Source organism: Oncorhynchus gorbuscha, linkage group LG01 (genome assembly GCF_021184085.1).
Source record: "Oncorhynchus gorbuscha isolate QuinsamMale2020 ecotype Even-year linkage group LG01, OgorEven_v1.0, whole genome shotgun sequence".
NCBI lineage: Eukaryota > Metazoa > Chordata > Actinopteri > Salmoniformes > Salmonidae > Oncorhynchus > Oncorhynchus gorbuscha.
The window spans coordinates 115,548,764-115,569,620 of record NC_060173.1 but is presented as its reverse complement, the minus strand read 5'-3'; the positions used below and the strand labels follow the sequence as shown (position 1 = coordinate 115,569,620).

At 44.1% G+C, this 20,857-nt stretch overlaps 1 protein-coding gene across 2 annotated transcripts in view; it reads right to left on the bottom strand.

Moving 5' to 3' along the window:
- LOC124032128 (receptor-type tyrosine-protein phosphatase-like N) overlaps positions 1–20,857 on the bottom strand; it is an 86,769-nt gene that overhangs the window by 25,113 nt on the left and 40,799 nt on the right. Inside the window, exons 7-13 of one of the 2 annotated variants that reach the window (XM_046344292.1) lie at positions 19,507–19,638; positions 18,867–18,901; positions 18,430–18,728; positions 16,074–16,160; positions 15,843–15,922; positions 13,120–13,184; positions 3,139–3,348 (exon numbers count right to left, since the gene is read on the bottom strand). In XM_046344292.1, the coding sequence (XP_046200248.1) occupies positions 3,139–3,348; positions 13,120–13,184; positions 15,843–15,922; positions 16,074–16,160; positions 18,430–18,728; positions 18,867–18,901; positions 19,507–19,638 (908 nt within the window). The remainder of the gene's footprint in view (positions 1–3,138; positions 3,349–13,119; positions 13,185–15,842; positions 15,923–16,073; positions 16,161–18,429; positions 18,729–18,866; positions 18,902–19,506; positions 19,639–20,857) is intronic. The other variant, XM_046344376.1, reaches the window with a different exon arrangement.

The following is a 20,857-nucleotide window of genomic DNA, read 5'->3' as shown; positions in this document are numbered from 1 at the left end:
CTTGGGGTCATTGTCCATTTGGAAGACCCATTTGCGACCAAACTTTAACTTCCTGACTGATGTCTTGAATGTTGCTTCATAATATCCACATATTTTTTCCATCCTCATGATGCTATCTGTCACGACATTGCCCTCTTTGGGGATAGCGAGTACCATCCCCCTCTCTCTCTCACCCCCTACCCAACAGGCTCTATTAGGCAGGTCATAAATTCCTTGAGGAGTTCTCTCCTCATGGCCGGAGTATAAGAGAGAGTGAGTTTTCATAGAGAGAACAAAGGAATTTCTTCCACCTCACAGAACTTGAGAACCAAACAATATTCATGTTCTGGAGAATGTATAAACGGTCAGTAAAGTAGCCAGCTACGAAGAACTGGTCCGTTTGGTACAATTTTTGAAACTCATGAGAGACAATACAGCCACATTAACATAACTCTGTTTATACAAGAGTCTCAGTTATGAGACTCTTGCATCTAATTGTTGTATAAAATGAATGAGTAAAGATTAAACTATTTGTGAAATGATGTTGTGTGATTTTTAAACTGTTTAATGAAAGCGAACCAAGTCATTGGCCCACCCCATGAGCACAGACATTGATCTAGCATCATGGGACCTTTTTCTGCTCTTCCGAATATAACCCCACCTGGAGAATCATCTGCAGACCAGCTTACCTTGATAACCATGAGAGGGCTAAGGTTTCAGACCAGTACCTCATCACAGAGGGAATTAAGGTTTGAGTAGATTGCTGAATATTTTAATCATACCACGTGGTTAAACTCTGAGACCACCGATCCGACAGAAGAAGAGCTACTCTTCAATACTAATTACTAGTCTGCAGCTAGAAATGATGTACCCGTGAATGCGAGGACCGACAACCGCTGAAACATCTATTCTATAACAACACTGCTGGATGTTACTCTGAACTACCCATTCTAACCACGGCAGAGAGGGCGGACGAGCTCTCCTACAGAAACTAACTTTCCAACAGAGATCACGACGACACACTAAGTGTAAATATATATATTGATTGCAATTATTCCAGAACGTTCATGTGCAAAGGATTAGCATTTCAATTGTTTTAATTATTAACTTTGTATTGTCTTATCTTTCGCGCCCTTCTCAGTCCCTTTGTCAACCAAGCCGCCATACTGGTTTAGCCCAATAGGGCACATTCTGCTATCATTTCCTTGTAACTGTCACACCCTGACCTTAGTATTCTTTGTTTTCCTTGTTATTTTGTTTAGGTCAGGGTGTGACATGGGTGATGTATGTGTTTTTGTCTTGTCTAGGGGTTTTGTATGTTAATGGGGCTGTCACCTTTCTAGGTAGTTTGTATGTCTATGGTTGCCTAGATTGGTTCTCAATTAGAGGCAGCTGTCTATCGTTGTCTCTGATTGGGAACCATATTTAGGCAGCCATATTCTGTGGGTACTATGTGGGTGATTGTCTATGTCTATGTCAGTTGTGTCAGCACAGTTTTCTTATTATAGCTTCACAGTCGTTATTCATTTATTGTTCTGGTTCAGTTTACTTCATGTTCTTTCTTCAATAAAGAAGAATGTATACTAACCTCGCTGCGTTTTGGTCCTCACCTTCTACTCCATACGACGATCGTGACAGTAACTATATCTACTGTTTAATTGTTTATGCATTTCTGTGATTATTTAGTTCGTAAATTATTTAAGACAATTGATGTATGGATGATTCATAGTGAAGACTGGGTTTGTGCAGATAACCAACAATTTACGACGTTTGGAATGAGACTTAACATGAGGTAATGAATAATTCATTAATTAGAAGACTAATTGATCAGATATTAAAATATCTAAAAGTTTTATTAGGAAAATTATAACGTAGGACTTTCTAATTAATTACATTTACATTTACATGATTAAGTTAGTTTAATCACGTTATAATAATTACAGAGAATTTATTTGATAAAAATAAGTCTTAATTTTAATGATGCCAAAGACACGGCACATCTATTTTGGGAAGTGCACCAGTCCCTCCTGCAGCAAAGCACCTCCACAACATGATGCTGCCACCCCCGTGCTTCACGGTTGGGATGGTGTTCTTCGGCTTGCAAGCGTCCCCCTTTTTCCTCCAAATATAATGATGGTCATTATGACCAAACAGTTCTATTTTTGTTTCATCAAACCAGGGGACATTTCTCCAAAAAGTACGATCTTTGTCCCCATGTGCAGTTGCAAACCGTAGTCTGGCTTTTTTATGGCGGTTTTGGAGCAGTGACTTCTTCCTTGCTGAGCGGCCTTTCAAGTTATGTCTATATAGAACTCGTTTTACTGTGCATATAGATACTTTTGTACCTGTTTCCTCCAGCATCTTCACAAGGTCCTTTGCTGTTGTTCTGGGATTGATTTGCACTTTTCGCACCAAAGTACGTTCATCTCTAGGAGACAGAAGGCGTCTCCTTCCTGAGCGGTTTGACAGCTGAGCGGTATAATGGCTGCATGGTCCCATGGTGTTTATACTTATGTACTATTGTTTGTACAGATTTGTACATTTTTTTGAGGTCTTGGCTGATTTCTTTTGATTTTCCCATGATGTCAAGCAAGGAGGCACTGAGTTTGAAGGTAGGCCTTGAAATACATCCACAGGTGCACCTCCAATTAACTAAAATGATGTCAATTAGCCTATCAGAAGCTTCTAAAGCCATGACATACATTTCTGGAATTTTCCAAGCTGTTTAAAAGCACAGTCAACTTAGTGTATGTAAACTTCTGACCCACTGGAATTGTGATACAGTGAAATAATCTGTCTAAACAATTGTTGGAAACATGACTTGTCATGCACAAAGTAGATGTCCTAACCGACTTGCCAAAACTATAGTTTGTTAACAAGAAATTTGTGGAGTGGTTGAAAAACAAGTTTTAAAGACTCCAACCTAAGTGTATGTAAACTTTCGATTTCAACTGTATATATATATATATATATATATATATGGCTCTAGCCTCGCCTATCCTTTAGTCAAAGTGTGTCTCGGGTTCCAAATGGCACCCTATTCCCTATCTAGTGCACTACTTTTGACACAGGGTCATAGCGCTCTGGTTTACAAAGAAGTGTACTACATGGGGATTAGGGAGTGATTTGGGACATTTAGAAGTGTCTCCTCTCCCCTACCTGGTAGTCAAAGTGTGTCTCCGGTCCTCCCTCTGGTCCGAGGCCCAGTTTCCCTGAGGCCGGCTGCTGGGTGTGGTGTCTGAGACAGGCGATGGTCAACGCTACCACCACCACGCCACCCACACACGCCATGGACACCAGCGTCAGTACCAGCCCACTGGAGCCCTCCCTCACCCGCGTGGCATGGGGCAGCCCATGACCCTCGCTCCTCTGTAGGGGGAGAGAGAGAAATAAAGAGGTTGAGATGGAGGAAGAGATGACAGAGGGGAGAGAGAGAGAGAGAGAGAGTAGGAGGAAGAGATGACAGAGGGGAGAGAGACGTAGGAGGAAGAGGGAGAGAGTAGGAGGGAGAGAGAGTAGGAGGAAGAGATGACAGAGAGAGACAGAGAGGAGAGAGAGAGAGTAGGAGGAAGAGATGACAGAGAGAGTAGGATGAAGAGGAAGAGAGAGAGAGTAGGATGAGTAGGAGGAAAAGGAAGAGAGAGACAGTAGGAGGAAGAGGAAGTGAGAGAGAGTAGGAGGAAGAGGAAGTGAGAGAGAGTAGGAGGAAGTGGAAGTGAGAGAGAAAGGAAGGAGAAAGTAGGGAAAAGTGTATTATTATTTGTCAACAAAGATACTTGTTTGTTTATAGAGATGATGTTTTAAGTTATTTGTCTTCAGAGTGTTGACTACAATGATGTTTAATACTTGTTTGTTAATTGAGAATTTTAAGAAGTTAGTTGTCTTCAGAGATTTGACTATAATGATGTCTGTCTCTTCCCCACTTCCTCTTCCTCGCAATGACAATGACAAATGACAGCGAGAGACAGCTGTGAACTACCAGCTGTGGAACAGGGAAGGGACTCAGGGGGTATGCTAATTTGGTATAGAGCAGACCTAACTAACTCTATTAAATTAATCAAAATAGGATATTTAACATTTGTCAAAAAATGCAAAAATGTCCTCCCGTGTTCTACCTATATCCCCCCACTAGAGCTAAGGATGATGTTAAAGAGTTTAAATATTTCTTTAACTAGGCAAGTAATTTAAGAACACATTCATATTTTACAATGACGGCCCACCCAAGGCCAAACCCTCCCCTAACCCAGATGACCCTGGGCCAATTGTGCGCCGCCATATGGGACTCCCGATGACAGCTGGTTGTGATACAGCCCGGGATCAAACCAGGGTCTGTAGTGACGCCTGTAGCACTGAGATGCAGTGCCACTCGGGAGACCAGAAGTAATTTGGAATTTGTGGTTAGTATATTTTATAATTTTATTTAGGATACCATCAACACCACAGGCCTTTTTGGATTGGAGGGTTTGTATTTTATCCTGTAGTTCATTCAAATCAAATCCAATTTTATTAGTCATATGTGCCAAATACAACCGTACAGTGAAATGCTGAATACAACAGGTGTAGTAGACCTTACAGTGAAATGCTTACTTATGAGGCCCTAACCAACAATGCAGTTAAAAAAATATATACGAATAAGAATAAGAACTAAAAAGTAACAAGTAATTAAAGAGCAGCAGTAAAATAACAACAGTGAGACTTTATACGGGGGGGGGGGTTGGTAAACTCCCAAATCTACTGGGTGAAATTCCACAGTGTGACATCACAGCAGCAAGATTTGTGACCTGTTGCCACAAGAAAAGGACAACCAGTGAAGAACAAACACCATTGTAAATACAACCCATATTTATGCTTATTTATTTTCCCTTGTGTATTTTCACATATGACTTTTGAAATGTCTTTATTATTTTGGAACGTTTGTGGGTGTAATGTTACTGTTCATTATTTGATTGCTTATTTCACTGTTTGTTTATTGTCTATTTGTCACGGGCTGTTTATTCTCCATGTTGTTTGGGTCGGGGTGTGATTTAGGGTGGGTTATCTAGGGGAATTGTACCCTGTCACCACCCACCTGTCACCACAGTAACCACCCACCTGACACCACAGTAACCACCCACAGTAACCACCCACCTGACACCACAGTAACCACCCACCTGACACTACAGTAACCACCCACCTGACACTACAGTAACCACCCACCTGTCACCACAGTAACCACCCACCTGTCACCACAGTAACCACCCACCTGTCACCACAGCAACCACCCACCTGTCACCACAGTAACCACCCACCTGACACCACAGTAACCACCCACCTGTCACCACAGTAACCACCCACCTGACACTACAGTAACCACCCACTGTAACCACCCACCTGTCACCACAGTAACCACCCACCTGTCACCACAGTAACCACCCACCTGACACCACAGTAACCACCCACCTGTCACCACAGTAACCACCCACCTGACACTACAGTAACCACCCACAGTAACCACCCACCTGTCACCACAGTAACCACCCACCTGTCACCACAGTAACCACCCACCTGACACCACAGTAAGCACCCACCTGTCATCACAGTAACCACCCACCTGTCACCACAGTAACCACCCACCTGACACTACAGTAACCACCAACCTGTCACCACAGTAACCACCCACCTGACACCACAGTAACCACCCACCTGTCACCACAGTAACCACCCACCTGACACTACAGTAACCACCCACCTGTCACCACAGTAACCACCCACCTGACACCACAGTAACCACCCACCTGTCACCACAGTAACCACCCACCTGACACTACAGTAACCACCCACAGTAACCACCCACCTGTCACCACAGTAACCACCCACCTGACACCACAGTAACCACCCACCTGTCACCACAGTAACCACCCACCTGACACCACAGTAACCACCCACCTGTCACCACAGTAACCACCCACCTGACACCACAGCAACCACCCACCTGTCACCACAGTAACCACCCACCTGTCACCATAGTAACCACCCACCTGTCACCACAGTAACCACCCACCTGCCACCACAGTAACCACCCACATGTCACCACAGTAACCACCCACCTGACACTACAGTAACCACCCACAGTAACCACCCAACTGTCACCACAGTAACCACCCACCTGACACCACAGTAACCACCCACCTGTCACCACAGTAACCACCCACCTGACACTACAGTAACCACCCACTGTAACCACCCACCTGTCACCACAGTAACCACCCACCTGTCACCACAGTAACCACCCACCTGACACCACAGTAACCACCCACCTGTCACCACAGTAACCACCCACCTGACACTACAGTAACCACCCAGCTGTCACCACAGTAACCACCCACAGTAACCACCCACCTGTCACCACAGTAACCACCCACCTGTCACCACAGTAACCACCCACCTGACACCACAGTAACCACCCACCTGTCACCACAGTAACCACCCACCTGACACCACAGTAACCACCCACCTGACACTACAGTAACCACCAACCTGACACCACAGTAACCACCCACCTGACACCACAGTAACCACCCACCTGTCACCACAGTAACCACCCACCTGTCACCACAGTAACCACCCACCTGTCACCACAGCAACCCCCCACCTGACACCACAGTAACCACCCACCTGTCACCACAGTAACCACCCACAGTAACCACCCACCTGTCACCACAGTAACCACCCATAGTAACCACCCACCTGTCACCACAGTAACCACCCACCTGTCACCACAGCAACCCCCCACCTGACACCACAGTAACCACCCACAGTAACCACCCACCTGTCACCACAGTAACCACCCACCTGTCACCACAGTAACCACCCACCTGTCACCACTAGCTGAGGCAGATAACACAGACCACTGGCCGTACAGACTGTGTAACGACTAAAAGGACTGCGACGGTTAGTTAGGGTAGAGACACTGTTGTTTCCAAACACCATCTCCAACGTTCTTTATTACTGTCATTTGATTGACTTCTGCCGAGCTCGTACCATAAAGTATGAACATAATAAATGTGAAGACAGTATTATTATATTTATTGGTGGTGTTTCCTGATAAACCTTCAGTGCATTTAAAGGACATCTGGAAATGTCACGGCAATGTTGTTATTTCTAAAGCCAACCACCATAATAGACAAATAAAAATGATAGAATTAACATGGTAAGAAACATGATTAAATTGTTAATTAATATACCTATTATAGAAACGGTTCAGACTCTTTCTGTAGCCAATAAGCACTTTAATTGAAGTCGTTTGATTCGATCAGCATAATTGCATTAATCTCTTCAGTAGGTCCTATGACTGAGTGTAGTCTGGCCCAGGAGTGTGAAGGTGAACGGAAAGGCACTGGAGCAACGAACCGCCCTTGCTGTCTCTGCCTGGCCGGTTCCCCTCTCTCCACTGGGATTCTCTGCCTCTGACCCTATTACAGGGGCTGAGTCACTGGATTACTGGTGCTCTTCCATGCCGTCCCTAGGAGGGGTGCATCACTTGTCTCAGCCTCCGGTATTTATGCTGTAGTAGTTTATGTGTCGGGCGGCTAGGGTCAGTCTGTTTTATCTGGTGTAATTCTCCTGTCTTATCTGGTGTCCTGTGTGAATTTAAGTGTGCTCTCTCTAATTCTCTCTCTTTTTCTGTTTCTTTCTCTCTCTCTCGGAGTACCTGAGCCCTAGGAGTCTTCCGACACAGCCAGAAGAGGACTGACCACCCCTCATAGCCTGGTTCCTCTCCATGTTTCTAATCTCCACCCCTCATAGCCTGGTTCCTCTAGGTTTATAATCTCCACCCCTCATAGCCTGGTTCCTCTCTAGGTTTATAATCTCCACCCCTCATAGCCTGGTTCCTCTCTAGGTTTATAATCTCCACCCCTCATAGCCTGGTTCCTCTCTATGTTTCTAATCTCCACCCCTCATAGCCTGGTTCCTCTCTAGGTTTATAATCTCCACCCCTCATAGCCTGGTTCCTCTCTATGTTTCTAATCTCCACCCCTCATAGCCTGGTTCCTCTCTATGTTTCTAATCTCCACCCCTCATAGCCTGGTTCCTCTCTATGTTTCTAATCTCCACCCCTCATAGCCTGGTTCCTCTCTAGGTTTCTAATCTCCACCCCTCATAGCCTGGTTCCTCTCTATGTTTCTAATCTCCACCCCTCATAGCCTGGTTCCTCTCTATGTTTCTAATCTCCACCCCTCATAGCCTGGTTCCTCTCAATGTTTCTAATCTCCACCCCTCATAGCCTGGTTCCTCTCTATGTTTCTAATCTCCACCCCTCATAGCCTGGTTCCTCTCTATGTTTCTAATCTCCACCCCTCATAGCCTGGTTCCTCTCTAGGTTTCTAATCTCCACCCCTCATAGCCTGGTTCCTCTCTAGGTTTCTAATCTCCACCCCTCATAGCCTGGTTCCTCTCTATGTTTCTAATCTCCACCCCTCATAGCCTGGTTCCTCTCTATGTTTCTAATCTCCACCCCTCATAGCCTGGTTCCTCTCAATGTTTCTAATCTCCACCCCTCATAGCCTGGTTCCTCTCTATGTTTCTAATCTCCACCCCTCATAGCCTGGTTCCTCTCTATGTTTCTAATCTCCACCCCTCATAGCCTGGTTCCTCTCTAGGTTTCTAATCTCCACCCCTCATAGCCTGGTTCCTCTCTATGTTTCTAATCTCCACCCCTCATAGCCTGGTTCCTCTCTATGTTTCTAATCTCCACCCCTCATAGCCTGGTTCCTCTCTATGTTTCTAATCTCCACCCCTCATAGCCTGGTTCCTCTCTATGTTTCTAATCTCCACCCCTCATAGCCTGGTTCCTCTCTATGTTTCTAATCTCCACCCCTCATAGCCTGGTTCCTCTCAATGTTTCTAATCTCCACCCCTCATAGCCTGGGTTCTCCACCCCTCTAGCCTGGTTTCTAATCTCCACCCCTCATAGCCTGGTTCCTCTCTATGTTTCTAATCTCCACCCCTCATAGCCTGGTTCCTCTCTATGTTTCTAATCTCCACCCCTCATAGCCTGGTTCCTCTCTATGTTTCTAATCTCCACCCCTCATAGCCTGGTTCCTCTCTATGTTTCTAATCTCCACCCCTCATAGCCTGGTTCCTCTCTATGTTTCTAATCTCCACCCCTCATAGCCTGGTTCCTCTCTATGTTTCTAATCTCCACCCCTCATAGCCTGGTTCCTCTCTATGTTTCTAATCTCCACCCCTCATAGCCTGGTTCCTCTCTATGTTTCTAATCTCCACCCCTCATAGCCTGGTTCCTCTCTAGGTTTCTAATCTCCACCCCTCATAGCCTGGTTCCTCTCTAGGTTTATAATCTCCACCCCTCATAGCCTGGTTCCTCTCTATGTTTCTAATCTCCACCCCTCATAGCCTGGTTCCTCTCTATGTTTCTAATCTCCACCCCTCATAGCCTGGTTCCTCTCTATGTTTCTAATCTCCACCCCTCATAGCCTGGTTCCTCTCCAGGATCATCTCCATCTCTCATCCGCTCCATCTCTCATCCGCTCCATCTCTCATCCGCTCCATCTCTCATCCGCTCCATCTCTCATCCGCTCCATCTCTCATCCGCTCCATCTCTCATCCGCTCCATCTCTCATCCGCTCCATCTCTCATTCGCTCCATCTCTCATCCGCTCCATCTCTCATCCGCTCCATCTCTCATCCGCTCCATCTCTCATCCGCTCCATCTCTCATCCGCTCCATCTCTCATCCGCTCCATCTCTCATCCGCTCCATCTCTCATCCGCTCCATCTCTCATCCGCTCCATCTCTCATCCGCTCCATCTCTCATCCGCTCCATCTCTCCAGGATCATCCGCTCCATCATCAAATGAGGATGATGCGAAACATAAAACATTAGATGAGCTCTCCTTCTTCCACTCCTGATGTATGACCCGACAAGTCCTGATATCACTAATAATCCTGAAAATAGCCTCTTGGAAAGGAGGGTTTGGGATTTCAGCAAAGGATTACAGAAATGTGTATCAAGTAGGGTGGACCGATACACAAGGAAAGAGCAGGGCAAGTTAGTGAAACGAAAAGAGAAAGGGAATGGAACGAAGAAAAATGCTTTCTCCTAGGCTCCAATGTAAGGCCTCAAAGATCTTTCCGTCAAACTCCATTCAATCGCCGTACACCACTTGTCACTTCAAAAGGTGTTGCCCTAGCAACAGCGGCACTTGTTGCTGTTGGGTAAGGGAGAGTAACAGAGGTAGAGGAGAGGAGGTGTGGGAGGGTCTGGTTTGTTGCCCCAGCAAGAATAGGTAGTATGTGGGAGAGATGCAGAACAGAATAGAGTAGAACAGAGCAGAACAGAGCAGAGTAGAACAGAGTAGAGTAGAACAGAGTAGAGTAGAACAGAGCAGAGTAGAACAGAGTAGTGTAGAGTAGAGTAGAACAGAGTAATAGTGAAGACATGAATACTATGAAATAACACATAAGTAGCCAACCTTTGCCTTGTTGACAGCTTTGCACACTCTCTTATTGAGATAGAGACAGCCAAGTCTCCATATATTTGGGGGGGGCAGGGGGAGGAGGGAGGAAGGGAGGGAGAGCGGGAGAGAGGGAGAGAGAGAGATGCCCAGGCTCTGAGCAGAGAAACAGGCCCAAGCCCCAACCTGCAGCCTAGGAGGTATGTATCCGATGCTCAACATGCTCTGCTCACACCTACTGTGATGGTCCTAAATGCCAGAACTGGACAAGAACCTGACATCCTCAGCACACAGGGGGACAAACACCTACCTGGAGCTGACAGCATTCCCTCCCCCATATTCCCACCTAGACACAACTATGACAACATAACCAACAAAAATGTGTCACAACTCCTGCAGCTCTTACATATGTACATAGTCAATAGTAGGCTTCGAGGGGACTCGTAAGGTAGGCTTCGGTGGGACTCCAAAGGTAGGTACACCTATAGCTCATCTCTTGGCAGTAGTACTGTAGACTACATTATCACTGACCTCAACCCAGAGTCTCTCAGAGCATTCACAGTCAGCCCACTGACACCCCTATCAGATCACAGCAAACTCACAGTCTTCTTGAACAGAGCAATACTCAATCATGAGGCATCAAAGCCAAAGGAACTGAGTAATATTAAGAAATGCTATAGATGGAAGGGAAATTGTGTGGAAATCTACAAAAAACAATTAGGCAACAACAAATTCAAACCCTTTTAGACAATTTACTGGACAAAAGGTTTAAGGATAAACCACTTCTCCAATCTTTTTGGCTCTATAACAAAGAACAAACAGCCAAATGATATACATGATCAATTACAAATCTTAGAATCAACTATTAAAGACTACCTGAACCCACTGGATTCTCCAATTACCTTGAATGAACTAGAGGACAAAATAAACAAACCAAAAAGGCCTGTGGTGTTGATGGTATCCTCAATGAAATTATAAAATATACAAACAACAAATTCCAGTTGGCTATGCTTAAACACTTTACCATCATCCTCAGATCCCCAATATTTGGAACCAAGATATGATCACCCCAATCCACAAAGTGGAAAATGACCATAAGACAGACCCCCGTATTCACCCTTCACAACCTAATTGACAAACAAACCAAAACAAAGGCAAAGTCTTCTCATGCTTTATTGATTTAAAAAATGCTTTGGACTCAATTTGGCATGAGGGTCTGCTATAGTGGTGGGAAAAGTACCCAACTGTCATATTGAGTAAAAGTAAAGATACCTTAATAGAAAATGACTCAAGTGAAAGTGAAAGTCACCCAGTAAAATCCTACTTGAGAAAGGTCTAAAAGTATTTGTTTTTAAATATACTTAAGTATCAAAAGTATAAATCATTTCAAATTCATTTACTAATTTTCTTGTTTTCATTTTATTTACGGATAGCCAGGGTCCAACACCCAGACATAATTTACAAATGAAGCATTAGTGGTTAGTGAGTCCTTCAGATCAGAGGCATAAGGGACGACCAGGGATGTTCTGTTGATAAGTGCGTGAATTGGACCGTTTTCCCGTCCTGCTGAGCATTCAAAATGTAACGAGTACTTTTGGGTGTCAGCGAAAAATGCATGGCGTAAAAAGTACATACTTTTCTTTAGGTGAAGTAAAAGTAAAAGTTGTCAAAAATAGTAAAGTACAGATATCCCAAAAAACGACTTAAGTCTTTAAAAGTAAAACGTATTTAAAAGTATTTTTACACCATTGGTCTGCTATACAAATTGATGAAAAGTGGTGTTGGGGGAAAAACATATGACAATCCATTTAGACAAACAAAAAGTATGCGGTTAAAATTGGCAAAAAACACATTTCGTCCCACAGGGCCGTGGGGTGAGACAGGGATGCAGCTTAAGCCCCACCCTCTTCAACATATATATCAACGAATTGGCGAGGGCACTTAGAACAGTCTGCAGCACCTGGCCTCACCCTACTAGAATCTGCCATCCAATGTTTACTGTTGGCTGATAATCCCCAACCAAGGAGGGCCTATAGCAGCACCTAGATCTTCTGCACAGATTTCAGTCCTGGGCCATGACAGTAAATCTCAGTAAGACCAAAATAATGGTGTTTCAAAAAAGGTCCAGTCGCCAGGACCACAAATACAAATCCCATCTAGACACCGTTGCCCTAGAGCACACAAAAAACTATACATACCGTGGCCTAAACATCTGAGCCACAGGTAACTTCCACAAAGCTGTGAACGATCTGAGAGACAAGGCAAGAAGGTCCTTCTATGCCATCAAAAGGAACATAACATTTAACATAACAATTAGGATCTGGCAAAAATACTTGAATAGTTATAGAACCCATTGCCCTTTATGGATGTGATATCTGGGGTCCGCTCACCAACCAAGAATTCACAACATGGGAAAAACACCAAATTGAGACTGTGCACGCAGAATTCTGCAACCATATCCTCAGTGTACGACAGAGAGACCGAGAGAGACAGACCGAGAGAGACAGACCGAGAGAGACAGACCGAGAGAGACAGACAGAGAGAGACAGACAGAGAGAGACAGACAGAGAGAGACAGACAGAGAGAGACAGACAGAGAGACAGACAGAGAGGGACAGACAGAGAGAGACAGAGAGAGAGACAGAGAGAGAAAGAGAGAGAGAGTGTGTATTTGTACAGTTATACTATACCTCTCCCACACCAGTCTGCAGGATCTTCAGTCCTGTCTCAGACTCCAGAAAGGTCTTCTCAGACACTGACAGAGACAAAACCACAACAAACAGAGCCAACAGTTATCATTCATGAATATCAACATACTATTCTGTCTGAGCCCTATGAGTCAAAAGTAATGCGCTTGAATAGGGACTATTTTGGAATCACAGTCTGTGCTGTCAGCTCCTATGAGGCTCAGAGTAAAAGGAATTGTGGGTTATAAACCACACCTAACTAGAATCATCGAAAAAGGACAGGGAAATGTTGACATCAGTACATGTCTCTCTCAACCCAGCCAGGGTCTAACTTTTAAATTCAGCTGGAGTACTGCCACAGACAGACAGTGGGAAATATATATTTAAAGATAAAGATATTTTATTTTGTCACTAAATTGAATAAACTCAGTTTTACATTTTTTAAATAATTTCCTCTCGAGTTTCTCAAAGAAATAGTTCTGATGTTAACATACAGTTTTTCCCATTTCCTGACATTTAATCAGAGTATAAATTCCCTGTCTTAGGTCAGTTAGGATCACCACAATATTTTAAGAATGTGAAATATCAGGATAATAGTAGAGAGAATGATTTATTTCGGCATTTATTTCTTTCATCACATTCCCAGTGGGTCAGAAAATAACATACATTCAATTAGTATTCGATAGCATTGCCTTTAAATTGTTTAACTTGGGTCAAATTTTTCAGGTAGCCTTCAACAAGCTTCCCACAATAAGTTGGGTGAATTTTGGCCCATTCCTCCTGATAGAGCTGGTGTAACTGAGTCAGGTTTGTAGGCCTCCTTGCTCGCACACATTTTTTCAGTTCTGCCCACAAATTTTCTATAGGATTGAGGTCAAGGCTTTGTGATGGCCACTCCAATACCTTGATTTTGTTATACTTAGGCCATTTTGCCACAACTTTGGAAGTACGCTTGGGGTCATTGTCCATTTGGAAGACCCATTTGCAACCAAGCTTTAACTTCCTGACTGATGTCTTGAGATGTTACTTCAATATATCCACATCATTTTCCATCCTCATGGTGCCATCTATTTTGTGAAGTGCACCTGTCCCTCCTTCAGCAATGCACCCCCACAACATGATGCTGCCACCCCCGTGATTCACGGTTGGGATGGTGTTATTCAGCTTGCAAGCCTCCCTTTTTTTCCTCTAAACATAATGATGGTCATTATGGCCAAACAGTTCTATTTTTGTTTCATCAGCGAAAGGACATTTCTCCAAAAAGTACAGCTTTGTCCCCATGTGCAGTTGCAAACCGTAATCTGCCATTTTTATGGCGGTTTTGGAGCAGTAGCTTCCTTGCTGAGCGGCCTTTCAGATTATGTTGATATAGGAGTCATTTTACTGTGGATATAGATACTTTTGTACCTGTTTCCTCCAGCATCTTTACAAGGTCCTTTGCTGTTGTTCTGTCTCTACGAGACAGAAGGCGTCTCCTTCCTGAGTGGTATGATGGCTGCGTGGTCCCATGGTGTTTATACTTGCGTACTATTGCTTGTATAGATGAACGTGGTACCTTCAGGTGTTTGGAAATTGTTCCCAAGGATGAACCAGACTTGTGGAGTTTTTGGCTGATTACTTTTGATTTTCCCATGATGTCAAGCAAAGAGGCACTGAGTTAAAAGGTAGGCCTTGAAATACATCCACAGGTACACCTCCAATTGACTCAAATGATGTCAATAAGCCTATCAGAAGCTTCTAAAGCCCTGACATAATTTTCTGGAATTGTCTAAGCTGTTTAAAGGCACAGTCAACTTAGTGAACGTAAACTTCTGACCCACTGGAATTGATACAGTGAATTATAAGTGAAATAATCTGTCAATAAACAATTGTTGGAAAAATTACTTGTGTCATGCACAAAGTAGATGTCCTAACCGACTTGCCAAAACTATAGTTTGTTAACAAGAAATTTGTGGAGTGGTTGAAAAACGAGTTTTAATGACTCCAACCAAAGAGTATGTAAACTTCTGACTTCAACTGTATATATAAGGAAATGTTACAATGGTTGAGTTAAATTTGAATTTTAGGATTGCATGAAATGTAGGGATTAAAAAATGTCCAGAGCCCAGAATGTCAGAGAGCTGTCTGGCTGCTGATAGAGGCTGCACCACAAACGACAGGGCCCAGAATGCCAGAGAGCTGTCTGGCTGCTGATAGAGGCTGCACCACAAACGACAGGGCCCAGAATGCCAGAGAGCTGTCTGGCTGCTGATAGAGGCTGCACCACAAACGACAGGGCCCAGAATGCCAGAGAGCTGTCTGGCTGCTGATAGAGGCTGCACCACAAACGACCAGAGCCATACGGACCCTTGGGAAAAGTAGTGCACTACCTTATGGACCCTGGTCAAAAGTAGTGCACTACCTTATGGACCCTGGTCAAAAGTAGTGCACTGTATATGGAATAGGGTGGTGTTTGGGACAACACCCCAAAAAGATCCCAGACCTAGTTTCATTATCTCTGTCTTTCTGTCTCCCTCTTGTGCAGCATTTTAATCTGTGAGCGAGAGGCCTAGAGGAGAAAAGAGAAAGAGCGAGAGGGACAGACAGACAGACAGACAGACAGACAGACAGACAGACAGACAGACAGACAGACAGACAGACAGACAGACAGACAGACAGACAGACAGACAGACAGACAGACAGACAGACAGACAGACAGACAGACAGACAGACAGGTTCTTTCTCACCAGCCTTCTCAGCCACGTCCTCTGCACTCATATTCTGAGGGTTTTGTCTGATCCTGAACGTCAGGGCTGGACCCACAACACTGGAGCAACATAGCAAGCAGGGAAACAGGTGTTATTGACTTACTGTATATACTGCCACACACAGTCATACAGGCAGACACATACACACACACACGCACGCATACAAGCACACGTCCACAGAGACACACACACACCGTGACCATACAGTACCTGATGTTGATGAAGCTGCTGGTAGTCAGGTGAATTCTCTCTGCCAATAGTTCTAGTAGTTTCACCCCATCATACAGACTGAGAGGACTGGAGAACAACAATGACAACGACAACAACAATGACAACGACAACGACAATGACAACGACAACGACAACGACAACGACAACGACAACAACAACAACAACAACAACAACAACAATGACAACGACAACAACAACGACAACGACAACAACAATGACAACAACAACAATGACAACAACAACGACAATGACAACGACAACAACAACGACAACGACAACGACAACGACAACGACAACAACAACAACAATGACAACGACAACAACGACAATGACAACAACAACGACAACGACAACGACAACGACAACGACAACAACAATGACAACGACAACGACGACAACGACAATGACAACAACAACAATGACAAGAACAACGATAATGACAACAACAACGACAATGACAATGACAATGACAACGACAACAACAATGACAACAACAACAATGACAACGACAACAACAATGACAACGACAACGACAACAACGACAACAACGACAATGACAATGACGACGACGACGACGACGACGACGACAATGACAATGACAATGACAACAATAACGATAATGACAACAACAACGACAATGACAATGACAATGACAATGACAATGACAACGACAACAACAATGACAACAACAACAATGACAACGACAACGACAATGACAACGACAACGACGACGACGACGACAACAACGACAACGACAATGACAACAACAACGATAATGACAACAACAACGACAACGACAATGACAACGACAACAACAACAACAACGACGACAACGTGCAATGACAACAACAATGACAACGACAACAACAATGACAACGACAACAACAATGACAACGACAACAACCATGACAACAACAACAACAACAACGACAACGTGCAATTAAGACATTACATTCATCAACAACCATAGGCCCTTAGAGTCTAGACTTAAAATTATAATATTAAATATACTAAAACATCCTGCTCTGCAGAGGTAATGATATAATTGCCTTATGCAGTATCATTTAGATACCATAGTATCATTTAGATACCATAGTATCATTTAGATACCATAGTATCATTTAGATACCATAGTATCATTTAGATGCCATAGTATCATTTAGATGCCATAGTATCATTTAGATGCCATAGTATCATTTAGATACCATAGTATCATTTAGATACCATAGTATCATTTAGATACCATAGTATCATTTAGATGCCATAGTATCATTTAGATGCCATAGTATCATTTAGATACCATATTATCATTTAGATGCCATAGTATCATTTAGATGCCATAGTATCATTTAGATGCCATAGTATCATTTAGATACCATAGTATCATTTAGATGCCATAGTATCATTTAGATGCCATAGTATCATTTAGATACCATAGTATCATTTAGATACCATAGTATCATTTAGATACCATAGTATCATTTAGATGCCATAGTATCATTTAGATACCATAGTATCATTTAGATACCATAGTATCATTTAGATGCCATAGTATCATTTAGATACCATAGTATCATTTAGATGCCATAGTATCATTTAGATACCATAGTATCATTTAGATGTGTAAAAAAAGCCAAGTATCAGTATTAAGGACTAAGGTACGAGTCATAGCTTTACAGACAGTATTAAGGACTAAGGTACGAGTCATAGCTTTACAGACAGTATTAAGGACTAAGGTACGAGTCATAGCTTTACAGACAGTATTAAGGACTAAAGTACGAGTCATAGCTTTACAGACAGTATTAAGGACTAAGGTACGAGTCATAGCTTTACAGACAGTATTAAGGACTAAGGTACGAGTCATAGCTTTACAGACAGTATTAAGGACTAAGGTACGAGTCATAGCTTTACAGACAGTATTAAGGACTAAGGTACGAGTCATAGCTTTACAGACAGTATTAAGGACTAAGGTACGAGTCATAGCTTTACAGACAGTATTAAGGACTAAGGTACGAGTCATAGCTTTACAGACAGTATTAAGGACTAAGGTAGGAGTCATAGCTTTACAGAAAGCATGAAATTCTAAGGTACGAGTCAAAGCTTTACAGAAAGCATGAAATTCTAAGGTACGAGTCATAGCTTTACAAACAGCATGAAAGACTAAGGTACGAGTCACAGCTTTACAGACAGTATTAAGGACTAAGGTACGAGTCATAGCTTTACAGACAGTATTAAGGACTAAGGTACGAGTCACAGCTTTACAGACAGTATTAAGGACTACGGTCTGAATCCTAACTTGTATAAGAGATCCACACAGTAAGTTACCAGAACTGACCTCTGGTTAGTGACGATGTATCCATACTCCTCCCTAGCTGCTGTTCCCCTCTCAGCAGCTGGTGGCCCTGCTGGGACAATGGAGCTTTTCACCTTCTCTTTCACATCCTCCACAGAGACAGAGGAGTCCTTGGCCGTCACACTGACCCCTATAGGTGCTTTGAGGGTGGGACTAGTGGCAGCAGGGGCCAGGGTAGGGGCCACATCAGCTACCGAGGTAGAAGAAGGAGAGGGGACAGGGAGGGGAGCATTCTGTCCCTTGTTGGACACGGTGTCACTGTTTTTAAGCGTCTGCTGTTTCTGTGTAAAGGACACCCAGAGACACCAAGAGACAGGACAATGACCATGATATCGGCATTATAATATATACCTAATATTATAAATGTCATGCAATACCACTTAGTACTGTATTTGTGCACTGATCTGATCTGAACATACCTCCTTCGGTGTGATCGGTTCATTGGTAAACGGATCTGAAAAAAGAGAATAAAGATTAAAATTAAATAATAATAATAATAATAATATGCCATTTAGCAGACGCTTTTATCCAAAGCGACTTACAGTCATGTGTGCATACATTCTACGTATGGGTGGTCCCGGGAATCTGATTTCCAGGAAATGACTGGTGTGTAATTCGTTCATTATTCATTGATATTGAATGACGACGCTCCCTTCTCTGTGCAGATAGATGTACTGAGCTGGCCTTGTTACACATCCACCATTCTGACTGCTCGTGAGAACAGGATGGTCCAACGAGGCAAGAAGAGACTAATATGAGAAGAGAATATCCGAGCCAGAACAGTTGTGAGTCAGATCAGAACAATGGTCCTCAGCCTGCATCAGCTGCAGCACCATGGACAGACAGACAGACAGACAGACAGACAGACAGACAGACAGACAGACAGACAGACAGACAGACAGACAGACAGACAGACAGACAGACAGACAGACAGACAGACAGACAGACAGACAGACAGACAGACAGACAGACAGACAGACAGACAGACAGACAGACAGACAGACAGACAGACAGACAGACAGACAGACAGACAGACAGACAGACAGAGGTCTGTGGTACCTGCGTTCTCCTGGTCGTCAGCCTTCATCCTCTGCAGCACCACAGCCAGTCTGTAGAGCTGCTGGGGGGTCAGGTCTCTAGGATCAACACCGTACATCTCCAGGGTCTCCACCATACGCTGTAGGATAGACTCTACACAGACAGACACACAGAAATGACAGGTTAGTCTCAGTAAACTGTCAGGGCCAGGGTAGTCATAGTAGACTGTAGTAAACTGTCAGGACCAGGTTAGTCAGAAGAGATAGCATGGCCAGGTTAGTCATTAGAGATAGCATGGCCAGGTTAGTCAGAAGAGATAGCAAGGCCAGGTTAGTCAGAAGAGATAGCATGGCCAGGTTAGTCAGAAGAGATAGCATGGCCAGGTTAGTCAGAAGAGATAGCATGGCAAGGTTAGTCAGAAGAGATAGCATGGCCAGGTTAGTCAGAAGAGATAGCGTGGCCAGGTTAGTCAGAAGAGATAGCGTGGCCAGGTTAGTCAGAAGAGATAGCGTGGCCAGGTTAGTCAGAAGAGATAGCATGGCCAGGTTAGTCATGAAGAGATAGGGTGGCCAGGTTAGTCAGAAGAGATAGCATGGCCAGGTTAGTCAGAAGAGATAGCGTGGCCAGGTTAGTCAGAAGAGATAGCGTGGCCAGGTTAGTCAGAATAGATAGCATGGCCAGGTTAGTCAGAAGAGATAGCATGGCCAGGTTATTCAGAAGAGATAGCATGGCCAGGTTAGTCAGAAGAGATAGCATGGCCAGGTTAGTCAGAAGAGATAGCGTGGCCAGGTTAGTCAGAAGAGATAGCGTGGCCAGGTTAGTCAGAAGAGATAGCGTGGCCAGGTTAGTCAGAAGAGATAGCGTGGCCAGGTTAGTCAGAAGAGATAGCGTGGCCAGGTTAGTCAGAAGAGATAGCGTGGCCAGGTTAGTCAGAAGAGATAGCGTGGCCAGGTTAGTCAGAAGAGATAGCGTGGCCAGGTTAGTCAGAAGAGATAGCGTGGCCAGGTTAGTCAGAAGAGATAGCGTGGCCAGGTTAGTCAGAAGAGATAGCGTGGCCAGGTTAGTCAGAAGAGATAGCGTGGCCAGGTTAGTCAGAAGAGATAGCGTGGCCAGGTTAGTCAGAAGAGATAGCGTGGCCAGGTTAGTCAGAAGAGATAGCGTGGCCAGGTTAGTCAGAAGAGATAGCATGGCCAGGTTAGTCAGAAGAGATAGCGTGGCCAGGTTAGTCAGAAGAGATAGCATGGCCAGGTTAGTCAGAAGAGATAGCATGGCCAGGTTAGTCAGAAGAGATAGCGTGGCCAGGTTAGTCAGAAGAGATAGCGTGGCCAGGTTGGTCAGAAGAGATAGCAAGGCCAGGTTAGTCAGAAGAGAT